At 41.9% G+C, this 15,960-nt stretch overlaps 1 protein-coding gene across 7 annotated transcripts in view; it reads left to right on the plus strand.

Moving 5' to 3' along the window:
• Positions 1 to 15,960, plus strand: part of IFT56 (intraflagellar transport 56) — a 178,142-nt gene that overhangs the window by 84,979 nt on the left and 77,203 nt on the right. Inside the window, exons 1-2 of one of the 7 annotated variants that reach the window (XM_065562530.1) lie at positions 10,842 to 11,100; positions 15,468 to 15,605. The exons of 1 other annotated variant lie outside the window; for it this stretch is intronic. In XM_065562530.1, the coding sequence (XP_065418602.1) occupies positions 11,098 to 11,100; positions 15,468 to 15,605 (141 nt within the window). In that variant the 5' untranslated portion in view covers positions 10,842 to 11,097. Of the gene's footprint in view, positions 1 to 10,841; positions 11,101 to 15,197; positions 15,349 to 15,467; positions 15,606 to 15,960 lie in introns of those variants that run through there. 5 more of the 7 variants (XM_024109851.3, XM_005293064.5, XM_065562521.1 and 2 more) reach the window with 5 other exon arrangements.

Raw genomic sequence — 15,960 nt, forward strand, 5'->3', positions numbered from 1 at the left:
CTTTGTCCAGTCCAGTTTTAAATTATTCAAGTAATGGGGCTTTCAACACTTCTCTTTAGAGACTAATTTTATTAGAAACATTACTAGAAGTACAATAACACTGTGCAGTGGTTAGAATATGGAGGACATGGTGCAATAAGGTCCTTTAGCCTAGAGAGCTCACATTCCAAAGGAGGAACTGGGAACAGAGTGGGGCAGAGTCACATTCCCACAACTTAATAGAGCTCATTGTTAACATTTTTTCTGATATCCATCCTAATCTTCCTTTTCTTAATTACACCCCCCTGCATCAATTTGTACCTCCTTGGGCTACTCATAATAATTACTCTCCCTCCTTGGAAGGTGGAGACCAGAGGAGTAATGGCTACAAGCGAGTAACTGAGGATTCCTGAAAACTTATATCCTAGGAATCAGTAGATGATGTGAAAATGTCAGATGAACGTAGCAGCAATCAATCACACAAACATGGATGTTGACATTACTTCTGTGGCCATAATAGTTCTGACGGGTATATGAACTCACATCCTGCATTTTAAGGGACATCTCTTATTTGCTGCCTAATGTCCCACATTCTGTCTGAGCTACTAAGGAACATTCAATCAGCTAAAAGGTATGTTTTCAAACAATAGTCATGTCGAGAATCATACACTGCTATGCAAACATCTGATTTTATACTATGAATGAAACATTGTAGTATAGTGTCCTATAAAAATAATTTTTTTCACTAAATGTTTCTTACAATTGTTTATTTCTTCAGTGTTGCCAACTTTTGTGATTCCATTGTGTCTTGAATTTGTAGTGTTTTTTCCCCCTGAAAACTCCAGATGCTGGTATCTTGATATTACATTAGAATCTCAGCTTTCATTTTTTAAAAAGTAAGTTTCTTGCTCTCCTAGATGCAGAGGCAAAGCCTGAACATGAGAAGCAAGTGCACCAAAAGGCTCAAAAGCCAGAAGGCAATTAAAAAGAACCAAACATTTATTTTTTTTAATCTCTTCATTTTTAAGCCAATCATAATTCTTGGGAGGCTGGACTCATGATTTGTATATGTTTGGATTGGCGGTACCATTTCCTTCATTATGGATGGCTATGTTACATAGAATTTGTTTAGGAAATTTCATGTTTTGGTGGTATTTAACCCCTCCAGCTTTGGCCTAGGGCAATGGTTCTCAACCTATTTACCATTGTGGGCTCTATGTGTTATGTGGGCCACCTCCACTCAATATATATATTACCTGTATGGCCCTGAGGATGTCACATAGGCCGCAGCTGTGTGCTGATTGAGCCGCAAGCAGGCCGCGGGTTGAGAACCACTGGCCTAGGGGTGTAAGATGTAGCAAAATCTCACATACCCCTTTTTTTCTGCATTCTGTCCTCATATGACTCAGCTGACAGGGGCGGCTCCAGGCACCAGCGTGCCAAGCGCATGCCTGGGGCGGCAAGCCGCAGGGGGGCGGCCTGACAGTCGCCGTGAGGGCGGCAGTCAGGCAGCCTTCGGCGGCATGCGTGTGGGAGGTCCACTGGTCCCGTGGCTTCGGCGGTGGGGACGCCGAAGGCGCGGGACCAGCGGACCTCCCGCAGGCATGCCACCAAATCCGCGTTACCAGCGGACCTCCCGCAGGCGTGCTGCCAAAAGCTACCTGCCTGCCGTGCTTGGGGAGGCAAAATACATAGAGCCGCCCCTGACAGCTGAGATTCTTTTCAAGTGTCCTTGATCTTCTTCACTCCAGTGACTTTTTCCCATATGTAGTAATGTTCAAAAATAAACAGTTGCATTTGCAGGTAAGTCAATAACAAATGCTTCTGTTTTAGTTTATTTATTCAGTGTTGTTAGATGCCAGAATCAAAATGTCACTACAGTCTTAAAAAGCAAACCTGTGACAGTAATGCAGTGTCGCAGTTTATTTGCTCTCAGTGGTGCCCTGATCCAATATGGCTAGTTAGAAGATGATTTTTCTAACTGCCAACATTCCAAAATCCGTCTGGGATCTGCAATTCAAACTTTTTCTGCCTCTTAAATCTTCAGTGGTAATAAGGATTCTACTATCCAGATCTGGCAGACAGCATTGTTGATGATAAGCAAGGCATAATAGAAGCTGCACTGGCTTTACAGAGGTAACTTTATTTCTAATTAAAGTTGCTGATAGATTATAGGGAGAAGGTTTGTGGAGACAAGTGTCATTATTACACAGCAATGTTTCTGTCCATAGCCATGTTTCACTTGTTGGAGCCTGACATGCTGAGAATAAAGGTTCTGATTCTCCCACATGGGGCTCTTTGGACCCTTATTGAAACCTGTGACCAGGCCAATGTTAAACAGAAAAGAGAACAGGGAGAGAGTCCTCAGCTCAAAGTGATGGGCAGGGATTTTTAAAAAATCAATACAAAATTCAAGCTCATCCAGTGTCCTAAAATCCATAATGAATCAAACAGCTAAATAATCTAAATGGTAACTAAAAATATGTAAAGACTAGTAATTTCTCTCCTCTTCCATCTTTGTAGCTTACAGCCAAGACCCATCATTCCTTTGGCCAGAAGGAGCCACCCTAGTTAAAAAAAAAAAAATACTGCAGTTTTCAGACTATGTATCCCTCCTGTAAGATGTGTTTGGGACCAATACTGTAGAAAAAACAACTTGCTCATTATATGACTTTGGCTTCCTTTCTTTGTATGTGTGTCTAAGCAAGGCATCAGAGAGGCAAAGTCTATAGGATACTGGCCCCAGAACTGCACATTTTTCAGAAAGCCTATAGGATTCTCACCCTGACTCCTGCACTACTTTCAATGTTTGCCAAACTGACACTGGCACTGTCTTTGTGAACAATGTTTAATGCTGTCAAGATGCACTCCACTTCCTGCTTTTCTTTTCTCTCCCTTTCTTCTTTTCTATTTTCTTTCTTTCTCTTTTCCCCTTATTCTCGATCCTTACGCTCCACTCTTCGTTTTTGAATTTAAAATCTTGTGTTCCCACACTTAGTTCTATGTTTAGCCCCACTTGCAGGACTTCCCCTTTTGCTGCTATCAGTACACATAAATTCACTGTCTCCCAGCAATTCTGTGTGGGAATAAACAAGATCATCAGTCACACTAAAAGTACATGGCCTGGGAGATAATGCAGATGATTAGTACACTGTTGCAGCAGTATGCCATCATTATTAATAAAGAAGCCAAATTTCTCAGTCTGGCACTACATTTTTAAAAAGGGTTGTTGGCATTTAATATGGAGAACAAGACTACTACATCTACCTCCTTTGATCTGACTTTCCATAATATTTTCTGCATCTTGTTTTCCTAATTTTTTAAAAATAAGCAAATCTCTTCTAAATGGTGATGTGAATGCCTGTGCACTGCTGGAAGTAACTTTGCATATGGACATGTGCTGTGTTACAACATGTTAAGAGTAATACACAGTGGTTAGCAAACCAAATTTCACTAGCATAGACCAGTGGTTTTTAACTTTTTCTCATTTGCAGACCCGTAAAAAATTTCAAATGGAGATGCAGACTCCTTGGAAATCTTAGACACAGTCTGCAAACCCCAAGGGGTCCATGGACTACAAGTTGAAAACCACTGTTCTATGGTAACGATAACCTTTTACAGACCCCTTAGACATAGTCTGCAGACCCACAGGGGTCCACGGACCACAGGTTGAAAACCACTGATAGATAATGTCCAAGTGTCACAACTTTAGTTGTACAACTCATTTAAAAGATATCTGTAGTATTTTGACTTAAATAAGCTAGCAGTCAATAGGATTAAACTGGATCTTTTAAACAAATTCCCATATATGCAATAGATCTATCATCTTATTTTTCTCCTTTTTTACTTCCTTCCCTAAGATCCCTCTAGTGCTGGAAAGTAGGTAGGATACTTAGTCATTCCTGCAGTATTCAGTTAGCATTAGATACAATACTTCCTCTCTCCTTGAAAAAAAGAAAAGTTTATTATAGCAGTTGCTAAATATAGTGTCAATCTCTAAGCAAATAATCTTTCCTAAATGGCCTTTTTCCAATGCTTAGCTTCATTGCTTGGTTTTATAGACCTTTCTTGATCAGTTATTCACATTTCCGCTTATCCATATGCAGTTGAATAGTAAAGAGAAGTTCTCATGTGTTATACCATTCATCATCTAATAGTTTTCCTTTTTCCTGGAGATTGATTGTACTCTATTATCTGTTACAATTTCTTTAGACATTTTTTTCTTCAAAGACATATGTTTAGAAATGTATGATTATTTTTCTGCAGATAGAAAGGGAGGACACTGCCAAAAACATTGATATCTCTGAGTTACTGCCTGATCATTAACTGATCTTATCTCCACGACTGTATTTCCCCATGAGCCCTTTGGTAGTTCTACTAGAGTAAATGATGCAGGTGTTATTATTGCTTTCTGAACTTTGTCACTTTGATCATCATTTTCATATTTAGGTGCATAAATCATATGTAGGTACTTAAACAGAAATGCCCTGGTAATTCAGCAGATATCTGTTGATATGCAGATGATAATTCCAATTAAGTATCTTTCAGGTTGTTCAACATTTCATTTATTTTTGTCAGGGATGACAATGAATTGTTTACAAGAGTCCAAGTCTCTCATATCTGTGTCCATTTATATTTGTTCATTGGATATTTTGCTACTACTTTTGGAGATATCCACTTAATCAATGGTTTCATGTATGTTATCAAACAGAGCTTCATGGGAGCACAAAGCCCCATGACTGGGGTTTAAATTAGCCGTTATCCCTCAAGAAAGAGTTGTTGGGCTCATTGTGGATAGTTCTCTGAAAACATCTGCTCAGTGTGCCATGGCAGTCAAAAAAGCTAAGAAAATGTTAGGAACCATTAGGAAAGGGATAGATGATAAGACAGAAAATATAATCATGCCACTGTATAAAGACATGGTACCCCCACAACTTGAATACTGCATGCAGTTCTGGTTGTCCCATCTCAAAAACGATATACACCTCTACCGCGATATAACACGACCCGATATAACATGAATTCGGATATAACGCGATAAAGCAGTGCTCCTGGGGGGCGGGGCTGTGCACTCCGGTGGATCAAAGCAAGTTCGATCTAACAGGGTTTCACCTATAACGCGGTAAGATTTTTTGGCTCCAGAGGACAGCGTTATATCGAGGTAGGTTTCAGAGTAGCAGCCGTGTTAGTCTGTATCCGCAAAAAGAAGAACAGGAGTACTTGTGGCACCTTAGAGACTAACAAATTTATTAGAGCATAAGCTTTCGTGGACTACAGCCCACTTCTTCGGATGCATATAGAATGGAACATATATTGAGGAGATATATATACACACATACAGAGAGCATAAACAGGTGGGAGTTGTCTTACCAACTCTGAGAGGCCAATTAATTAAGAGAAAAAAAACTTTTGAAGTGATAATCAAGATAGCCCAGTACAGACAGTTTGATAAGAAGTGTGAGCATACTTACAAGGGGAGATAGAATCAATGTTTGTAATGGCTCAGCCATTCCCAGTCCTTATTGAAGAAGTGGGCTGTAGTCCACGAAAGCTTATGCTCTAATAAATGTGTTAGTCTCTAAGGTGCCACAAGTACTCCTGTTCTTCTTTTTGCGGATACAGACTAACACGGCTGCTACTCTGAAACCTAAATCTCTGACTGCCAGAAGCTGGGCCTGGACAACAGCGGATGAATCACTTGATAAGTTGCCCTATTCTGTTCATTCCCTCTGAAGCATCTGGCACCGGCAACTGTTGGAAGACAGGATACTGGGCTAGATGGACCATTGGTCTGAGCCAGTATGGCCATTCTTATGTTCCTATGTTCCCTTTCAGGATCAGACCCACGGTCTCTGTATTTCCATAATTAACTATCCTCTTTTTGAGAGTGGAGTGTTTCTTACTTTGGGCCCTCAGAGATTGCATAATTTTTAATTGTATATAATGTCTGAATTTCTTGCAAGTTTAGAAACACATCTAAAACCTTCTTTGTTACAGTATCTGAAGCATTGCAGTGTGATGTATGCAGGATTGGTTCATTCTAGTCAGAGAGAAGCCTTATATGCATGGATTTCTGGATTTTCCACCATAAAATAGGAACACCTTGTGAGAAACTATCCACTTTTATCTTAGTGACTTTAAAAATTATTTATTATGGCATCCATCACAGTGGTATCTAGGTGCACTTATATAGTTTAAATTGGACCATTAGCAGTTCAAATTAAGAGGTTCAAAAGATCACTGTCTTCTGCTGCCAATTTGCCCAGTCAAAAAATGATCTGAGAGTGGCTAAATGACCAGCATACAATCCATGGGAAGCCTCGTCAAAGAGATGTGTCTTGCACTCTATCAAAAAAGGCCAAGTTTTTACTTAAAGAGATTTCTTGCAGGGATATGCCCCTGAGGCATAGCACTCTGTTGTAACCCAGTTCAGCAATGAGAATCTTTGTTTTTCCTTATAGAAAGTTTTGAATCACCTTTATACCCCTTTAATCCTGGGACTAGCTTGGAGCCAATTTGGCTCCTGGCACATATTAGAACATCAAGACTGCTCTAAATTGTGTCCAGCTGCAAGGACCTCCTGAGAGATCATTCTAAAACCCAAGAATTGTTGGAGCACAGAAGCACTCTGGAATGTCCTCTTTCCATTGCCTTACTCTCTATACTAGAGGCCTTTGGCAGGCTACCAATGGGGATTCCATTATGCAAAGGGAATGTCCAGGTAGTCCGTTAAGGGCAGACAATCCAGGCCAGTGATTCTGCACCTTTAATGGCTATTACATTTCCTTTAATTCAGTAGCCTTGTCGGAGTGCTTTCCCATAAACAATGATTCTCTAATTTTAGAATTATTTGTCTTTTCAGTTATTTGATCATGTATCATTTTGTCAAGTAGGATATCAACATAACATGTAGAGACTAGTTCACACAATGCAGTCATATATCCTGCAGTCAGTTTTCTGGGGGTTACTACTATCTAATGGAAAAATAATGTTCTGCCAAAACATTTATCAGCAAGTCAAAGTGCTTACCAGGTACCAGAATTGTTTTATTGAAATCTGTGGAATCAGGAAAATCAGTTGGCTTGACAGGCATATTTTACAATGCCCTTTGCCTCTCACGTCCCAAAAAATGCCTCAGAAAAGCTTTCTTTCATTCTGCAGAAAAGTTATCACTGTAAATAGCTTGCAAGTACTTAGGGAAATATAATTTCCACTGCTGCGATTGAACAGCTAACTGTGTAGGCTAAGCTAGAAAAAATGAAGACATCTGAGTCGCTTTTCAGCATATAGACTTCAAAATGACCTAGACAAAGGCAGAAGCAATCCATGATTCCAGAAATGTTATATTTTGACTGAAGTAAGCAAGCAGATAGAAGGATTATACCGGATTCTTATTTAAAATAATTCACATAAATGCAACAGCTCTTTCACCCTCTTGCTTCCCACCCCCTTTTGCCTTCCTGAACCCTTTCCTAAGAACCCCTCATGTTCTAAAGTATGTATTGCCTAGATCCAACTCCGCCATTCCAAGATCACAGAATCCCCCTACTGTGCTAAATATCATCACAGTATTCAATCAGCATTCAAACAGAAGAATGCTCTTTACTTGATCATTGACCACCCCACTTCATGAAGTTCCCTGAGTTTTCCTTTGAATTCTCTTTTCAAATACTGACTAGGTCCAACGCTGGTTAGTATGTTAGAACTCACACAAGTACAGCCCCAGGTAGTAGAGCTGCAGCCATAAGAGGAAGGCATGTAAAATGAGCTAGACATGACCAAACTGGTTTCTTTTTAACTTTCAAAGCCTAGAGGGATTAAAATATCTGTCTGCACTGGGTGGGGAATATTTTGAGCAGTGGCTGATCTAATAGAGAACAGCTGCACCCTCATCAATGTTAATATAATTAAAATGGAATATGTACATGAAAAAAAATCTCTAGCCCTTTTGTTTGCAAAATTAGCCATCTGAATGAAAATTGATGCGGTGTTCTCTTCCTGAGTCTGCAGGCCGACAGGCTGAAACAGTAGTTCTAAGAGAAATGTGAACTGCCCCGTTCACTTCGATGGGGTTTTAACGCTGAAGCCTAATTATGACTATTTAAATTTCAACAGTGTTAAGCATTTCATTACTGATCATTTTAGAAGAAATATGCAGCAACTGTGCTTATCCATTATTGCTGAATTGTTGCATTGGCAGATACAGGGGGACAGCAGAGACTTTCTTCTCTCCCTAAGAGTTTTCAAAAGAGCATTTCTATAAGTGAGGGATCCAAGTGCTATACTTGCTCTATGACTCTCAGTGTTTGAGGTTTCCATCCAGATTCAACACCCTTGCCAAAAAGAAGAAGGGTTGAAGATGAAATGAACTGCTTCTCCACTTCCAGCCCAAGAAATGTAAGGCAAGACCAAAAAAGAGCCATCTGTGGGTTTTCCTGCCCCGTCAGGAGAGAGGGGGTGGGGCTGAGGGAATATCTTCAACCTGTGTTCTGCCCTCCAATAAAGGGACTATATTTCTGGTGTCTGATTTCACAAGGCCCTCAATCTCAATCCAATTCACTTCAAAATGTACTATCTGCCAGAATAAGCATTATACAGATGAGTGAGGCTTTGCCCTTGGACTCGCATAGAGGTGGATGTGCCAAACTCAGGCTAGAACTGGACCAATCTCACTGGTTCAGTGACCCAGCACTTTTTCTTTTTGTTCTCCAAAATCTCAGCTTTCATTAAAAAAAAAAAAGTCTCTGACTTATGGTTGCAAAGAAAGCCTTGGAAATGTTAAATGAGTGTATAAATGGATGCAGTGATGACCCGATGATCAATTGCATCTTAGAGAACATAAAACAATAATTCTGAAAGATATGAACTGCCCCATTCATCTCAATTATGTGTTGGAAAGTTTACCAATGCTGATTATTTAAATGTCAACATGGTTAACTTGCTGTTTCAAAACAAGTAAGAAAAGAGAAGAGAGATCACAGACCTGCACAATTTACTGTGAATAGTTTCTCCTTTGATGCCACGAGCAGACCATTAAAAGCAAAAGGCCAGAGTGACAGTGGCATATTCAGATGCATGTGAGCCCAACCAATAGAGAGGTAATCCCACAGGCACTAGCACGGCACACAAGCATCACTCAATGGGGTGAGCCAATATTAGAGAGCTTGTAAGGCATCAAAGCTCAGCAATCCAGCCAACCTTCACTTCTAGAGAAGTGGGGACCAGGTCTGCTCTGGTTGTGAGTGTGGTGGTTTCCTCCCTGGCTCTAATGGCTTCTGCTGCTCCCTTTGTTACATGTTGTCTGCAGACTTGGCAGATGTCATTTACACCTCATACATGGTAGGTTGCAGGGCTGCTACTGGCAGGTCAAACTTCTGTCATTTATTGAATAACTACAGAGTTTCCTTCTCAGAGAGATACACCAGAAATGCATCTTCCATAAAATCCTTTATGCTCTGCCTTATAAGGCTGAGGTTAGCTGAAATAAGGTAGGTTGCTCACTGTGCCACCTCATGGCTTAACAGCATAATACAGTTTAGCATTCAATTACATCTCCCCCTTTAATACGTTCCTACCATTTACAAAATGTACCTACATGTATCTTTGAAGTTCAGTATAAATTAGTCTATTAAATATCTCTGAATCATACTGGCTTTTTCATTACACAACCTGAACGTGTAACAGCTTGGTCATCTGGGTGTCCATTAGTTGCAACAACTGAATATGGTCAGTTTGGAATCCACTGTCTGTAGAGTTTTCTCTGTCGATTGTTCTCTCTGAGAAACAAACTTTAGATGCCAATGGTTTCTGTTGAACTCTCCACTTTTGGTCTCAATCACACATCTGGGCTCTAAAGTTATTTCTCTTTATGACAGCTGAAGTTGTCCATCCTCTCTCTATATCCAATTTGACATGAACGTGGTCACCAGATTCTAGACCCAGCAGTTCTCTGAGTATTGTGTGATGTAAACGTGTTTATAAGCTCTTTTTACTTTTATCTGAGTTAGTTACTTTTTTTATGTCTGTCCACTTTGGAAATAGATTTTTTTCAAAAGTTGGAGCAGTAGTTCTGAGTTGTCTTCCCATCAGAAGTCATGTTGGACTCTAGCCCATAGCTGCTATTGATGTTGACCTGTAGCTCAGAGAAAAAGGAATATATCTTCCTGTTCTAGGGTTTTCTTGGCTGTCTGTACAGCTCTCTCAGCCTCTCCATTCACTTCTGAGTAACATGGGCTGCTAGTAATATGATCAAAATCACATTTTGTTAAGAATGACTTAAATTCTGCTGCAGTGAATTGTGGTCCATTGTCCATCCCTTGTTGTTCTGGAATGCCAAAATGAGCAAAAGTGCACTTCAGTTTCTTGTGACATGTTATGTCTCTCAAGTACATTATTTCTATATACACGGAAAAATAGTCCCCTATGACCAGGTAATGATATCCTCTGTATTCACATAAATCTGAAGCTAGTCTCTTCCAACGTCTGTTTGGTAGATGTGTTGTTATTAAAGGTTCTTTGTGTTGTGTTGGTCTATTAGTTCTGCAATGTTCACATGCAGATACTTTAATGTTTATATCCTTGCTGATGTCAAGCCACTGCACTGGCTGGTTGGCCCATATATGGCATTTAGTTAATCCTTGATGTCCTTCATGGATGAGGTTTAATATTTCTTCTGTCATTTTATTTGGAATTACAATGCAGTCGTCTTAATCTTGAGTCTCTTCTATTTACTTAACTGTCTATGTACCACAGAGTAGTCTATTATCAGTTCCTTAGTATCCTTTATAGTTGAGCCAGCTGGCCCTAATGTAATTTAGAGCTTATTAAAGTTGCATGTCTGTTGAGGTTGCGAAATTTACATTGCATCACAGGAACATTTGAAGCCTCACATCCACAAGAGACTGCTTGTCGCCTACACCCCAGCTGAGGGTAATCCTCAAAGAAGGGAGAGGGATATAAGAATGAGAGACAATGACCTCCAATTCACCTCTCCTCCTCCTCCTATCTCTCTGCTCCTGACATCAATGAATAAGAGAGACTGTGAACCAAGGGGGAAGGGGGCAAGGGAGGAGTTCCAGGCTGAAAAGAGGATCCAGTCTGTGAAATTTACTGCAGCATATGGTGAGACAAAATCTTTTGCTTTTAAGTTCACTTGTTAAATTAGGTATTAACTTGCATTTTACTCTTATTTTCTTTTGTAGCCAATCCTGACTTTTATGCATCATCACTTGTAATCACTTAAATTCTATCTTTCTGTACTTATTAAACATATCTTCTTGTTTTGTCTTAACCGGTGTTTGAATTAAAGTGTGTGGGATAACAAGGCTGGCACATTATCATTTTCCTTTGATGAAATGATGGACTTTCTATGAACTTGTACTGTTCAGGAGGGTATTGAGCAGCACAAGATGCACATTTCAGGGAACAAGGCTCGGACTAAGAATTTGCAAGTATCGCCCGATATGTAATTCATGAGTGAATGGTCAGAGTGCTCATGTATTTAGCTGGGAGTGAATTTACGTGCTGAAGATTGTGTGAGCAGGCCAGGAATGGCTGTTTATACAGCAAAGCAGTGTAAAGGCCTAGGGATTTGTTGAAGGTTTTGTTGTGTTCTTCCATTGAAGATCCATAAATCAAAACATGGCTAGAGAATTGAAGGGGCTCAGCTATTCAATAGTCCAAATCGTACCCTGGGTAACATCACAGTGTGATGCTGGGTTCCATGACAGAGTGTCTGCTACTACCAGATTTTTCTCAGGAACATATTTAGAAGTTGGGTTAAATCACACTAACCTTATTAATAGATGTGGACATCTCAGCAGTGCTTGAGCCAACCCTTTTCCATTGATGAGGGTTTTATGGTCTTTTATCATTATAAATTAATCCAATCCACACAGATATCTGTAAAAGTTTTCATATGCCCATACACTTGCCAGGCCCTTGTTTTCATTCACTCTGTATATCTTTTCTGCTTCTGTGAGTGTGCGAGAGCAAAACACAACTGGCTTCCACACAGATTTGTGTTGCCACAGTATACCACCTAGGCCATAGAGGTGTTTGCATCCACACTGACTATTGTGGGTTTGTTCGCATGTTGAGACTGGAACTGCTGAAATAATTTCTTTTGCCTTTTAGAAGGCAATGTCTTGATTTAGCCCCCATAGCCAAAATGAATTGGACAGTTCATGCAGTGATTTTGTCACCGTAGAAAGCTCTTGTAGGTATCGACCAAGGTAATTTACCATGCCCAGGACACTCTCAGTTCTGGTACATTTGTTGGTGCATTCCATTCTCAGATTCCTTTTACTTTCTCAGGGCTCAGACTGATTCCATCTTTCTTTATTGACTGTCCCAAAAGCTCAATTTGGGGTAGGCAGAAAACACACTTTTCTTTAACTTCAGTCTGGTCTGACTAATTAGGCCTAGGGCTTTGTTGAAGGTTTTGTTGTGTTCTTCCATTGAAGATCCATATATCAAAACATTGTCCATGAAAAGTACAACTCCGTTCGTCTTCGGTAACAGTTCTGCCATCTTTCTTTGGAAAATTTCAGGTGCACTGGTAATCCCAAAAGGTAATCTTCGAAAGTAAAATCTCCCAAAGGGGTTGATAAATGTGTCAGTTCAGCACTTTCTTTGGCTAGAGGAATTTGCCAGAGTTGGCTCGAGGTATTCAGCTTGGGAGAATACTTTAGTTCCTTTCATTCTGGGAAGGAAATCATCCAGAGTTGGGAGAACATATTTTTCTCTCCCCGTTGCTTCATTAAGTCTTTTAAGAGTCACACAGATTCATATTTTTCCACTTTCTTTATAACTACTACCATTGGGGCACACCATACTGTTGGTCTTTGTAAGTTGTTTCTCTGGCCTATGTGTTCGGAGTACTTTCAGGGCTAGTCAGGGCTGTGTCAGGTGACTTCCATTCTGGGAGGGGTTGAAGGTTAGACGTCTGCTTCTGGATCATTTAAAAGTCACTAGTGTTTCCATGAATATTCATTTTCACTCTCCAGGCAAGCTCTTGTGTCATGAGATGTGATAGACGACAGAAACAATGGGTTTTGATTGTCAATAATATGAGTTAACACTCTGACTGCTTTGGTGCAACAAACAACTGCAAAATGTCCATATTTTGTGCAGTGTTGGAGAAGCCATGTTGGTCCCAGGATATTAGGCATACAAGGTGAGTGAGGTAGTATCTTTTATTGGACCAAATTCTGTTGGTGAGAGAGACAAGGTTTTGAGTTTATGCAGAGCTCTTCTTCAGATCTGGGGAACTTATTCAGAGTGTTACAGCTAAAGACAAGATGGAACACATTGTTTAGCACATATTTCAAGGGACCGTTCAAGGTGAAGGGGCCCATTAACAGTTCACTTACACCGTTTTAATAAGCCATAGAGCCAATGTCTATTCAGACCATGATATTTAGTTTCTAGCAAAGTTAAGAATTTAAACTCCCAGACTCGTCTTTTTAAAGTTTTGTGCTGGTTTCCTTTGAGGACGAGGAGAACAATCTATAACCCACTAACAACCCCCTCAGGTGCTCTCCCACATCCTTTCTTCCCTATACCTGGAGGAAAGTTAATGGGCCATTTGGGAAGGAACTCATCTACAGGAACTCCTCACTTAAAGTCCTTCCGGTTAACGTTGTTTCCTTTTTACATTGCTGATCAGTTTAGAGAACATGCTCGTTTAAAGTTGCACAAAGCTCCCTTATAAAGTTGTTTGGCAGCCGCCTGCTTTGCCCACTGCTTCCAGAAAGAGCTAGTGATAGGGACTTGGAACGAGGGTGGACGGGCCCCGCATCAGCTCCCCGCTCCCCTAAGTTCCCTGTGTGGCAGCCGCCCAGCAGGCTATCAATTGCCGGCAGTTCAGCTGTCCCTCCCCACACTGCCACGTGTTGCTCCTGCCCTCTGCCTTGGAGCTGCTCCAGGAGCCTCCTGCTTGCTGGGGGGCAGGGGGAAGGGGACTAATGTCAGGGTGTCTCCCTCCCCTCTGCCCCCCTCTTACCCCATCTCCATAGAGCAGAGGTGGGACACAACAGGGATCAGGACAGAGGGAGCTTTCTGTCAGCAGCTGCTGTTTCAACTTGCTGATCTACTTAAAAAGGCAATGTACTTATAGGAGGTCAGCGTACTTAAAGGGGCAATGAGCTCTCTCTCTCACTGAGTGTGTGTCTCTGTCTGCCATGCTGTCTCCCCTCCCTCCATTTTTGCTGCCTTGTAGAGTGTGAGGCTATATTAACAATGTGTTAATCCTTGAGGGCTCACCTGTTCTAGTTCATCATTTAGCAGTAAGGCATTCCCTGAGAAATATCCTACCCTCTTCCACCCACTGACTTCACCATCTCAACCAAGCTTCACAATCATCACTGCTGTGTACAGTATTAAATTGTTTGTTTAAAACTTACACTGTGTATGTGTGTGTGTGAATATATATATATATATAGTCTTTTGTCTGGTGAAAAAAAATTTCCATGGAACCTAACCCCTCTTATTTACATTAATTCTTATGGGGAAATTGGATTCACTTAACATCATTTCGCTTAAAGTCGCATTTTTCAGGACCATAACTACAATGTTAAGCGAGGAGTTACTGTATTGAGTTGTCTGTAAAGGCTCGCGCACACTGATGGCAGTGAAGAGTACAGTGATGACATCACATACCACATGCTAATACATGTCATGACATCACCACTGAATCATTTGTTCCCTGGCACAAAAATCAGTAGTTCCCTGTTCTGATTTTCATTATTTAGTGTTATATCCTATGTAGAGCCTCTAAGCGTGTTGTCAAATGATGTTACTATGTTCTCGCCTGACAAAAGCACTGGTGTTGTACCACAGCCCCAAGTTTTCTGCTGCACAATCACACTATTACCAACCCCAGGCACTGAAAAAGCAGGAGTCAGACACCAAAAATCTGTTCTCTTCACTTTCTTGATTGATGAGCCTCTCAAGCGTGCCTGGGTCCTGTTTTCAAGCTTGTCTCCATACCCCTGAAGGCTGGGCCTGTATTATAAATGAAAACTCACAGTCTCATCTCAACCGCTCGTCCCCACGAGCTGGGACATTAACCACAAATAAATAAATAAATAAATATTGTGACACTGCGGCGATAAAATTACACCCAGCTCCTTGGGTTGCTATGGAGATAAGCGCGAGCCACACCGGAAATGTCCCGTTCTGAAACTCTCCCTGGAGAATCGAGCGGCTCCTCTTTTGCGCTAGCCGCGGGGTCGGGGCCGGAACTGTGAGCTGGGACGTGAGTTCCAGCCGGGCCCTATTTGGTGTCTCACTTACTCATTCTCCCCCCGCCGCGCCGTTACCACGGTAACGGAGTCGTTGGAGAAGCAAGGAGCCCGGGGCAAGATGGTGAGGGACAGGGCGGGGAGGGGGTCGCCGCTTCTGGGACCCAGGAGCGGGGAGGTCTGACGCCCCCCAGCGCCTCCCCGCTCTCACCCGGTCTCCCCTCTTCTTTCTGCCCCCTCCAGATGCTCTCCCGGGCCAAGCCGGCCGTGGGGGGCGCCCCACCGCAGGGTGACAAACGGAAGAAGAAAGGCAAGAAAGTCCCCCAGCTGGAGGAGCTGCTGGCCCAGAGGGACTTCACCGGCGCCATCGCCCTGCTGGAGGTAACGGGGGAGGGAGGCTCGGCCTACGGGGCTCTGCGCTCCCGCAGCTAACGAACTAACTCCCCCAGTCTCCCAGACAACGGGGGTGCGAGTGGGAGGGGCCGCAGGTCACCGGGTCCACATTCCCCCATCAGTGCAGGATTGGTGCCCAGAGCACAGCCCCCGGGGCCTTGCCCAAACCCTTCTCCCAATGACTGGGGTGATGAGGCTCCTTCTGGCAGACTGTTCCCAATTGCAGCAGAGCTCCCTGTTTGGAAAAAGTTCCAGCTGTTTCAACTTAATTTGTCTTTTCTGTTCTTTCTCACACCCTAGATATGCCCCCTGCACCCACCTGAATAATCACTTGCCCTCCTTT

Source organism: Chrysemys picta, chromosome 1, assembly GCF_011386835.1.
Source record: "Chrysemys picta bellii isolate R12L10 chromosome 1, ASM1138683v2, whole genome shotgun sequence".
Classification (NCBI taxonomy): Eukaryota; Metazoa; Chordata; order Testudines; family Emydidae; genus Chrysemys; species Chrysemys picta.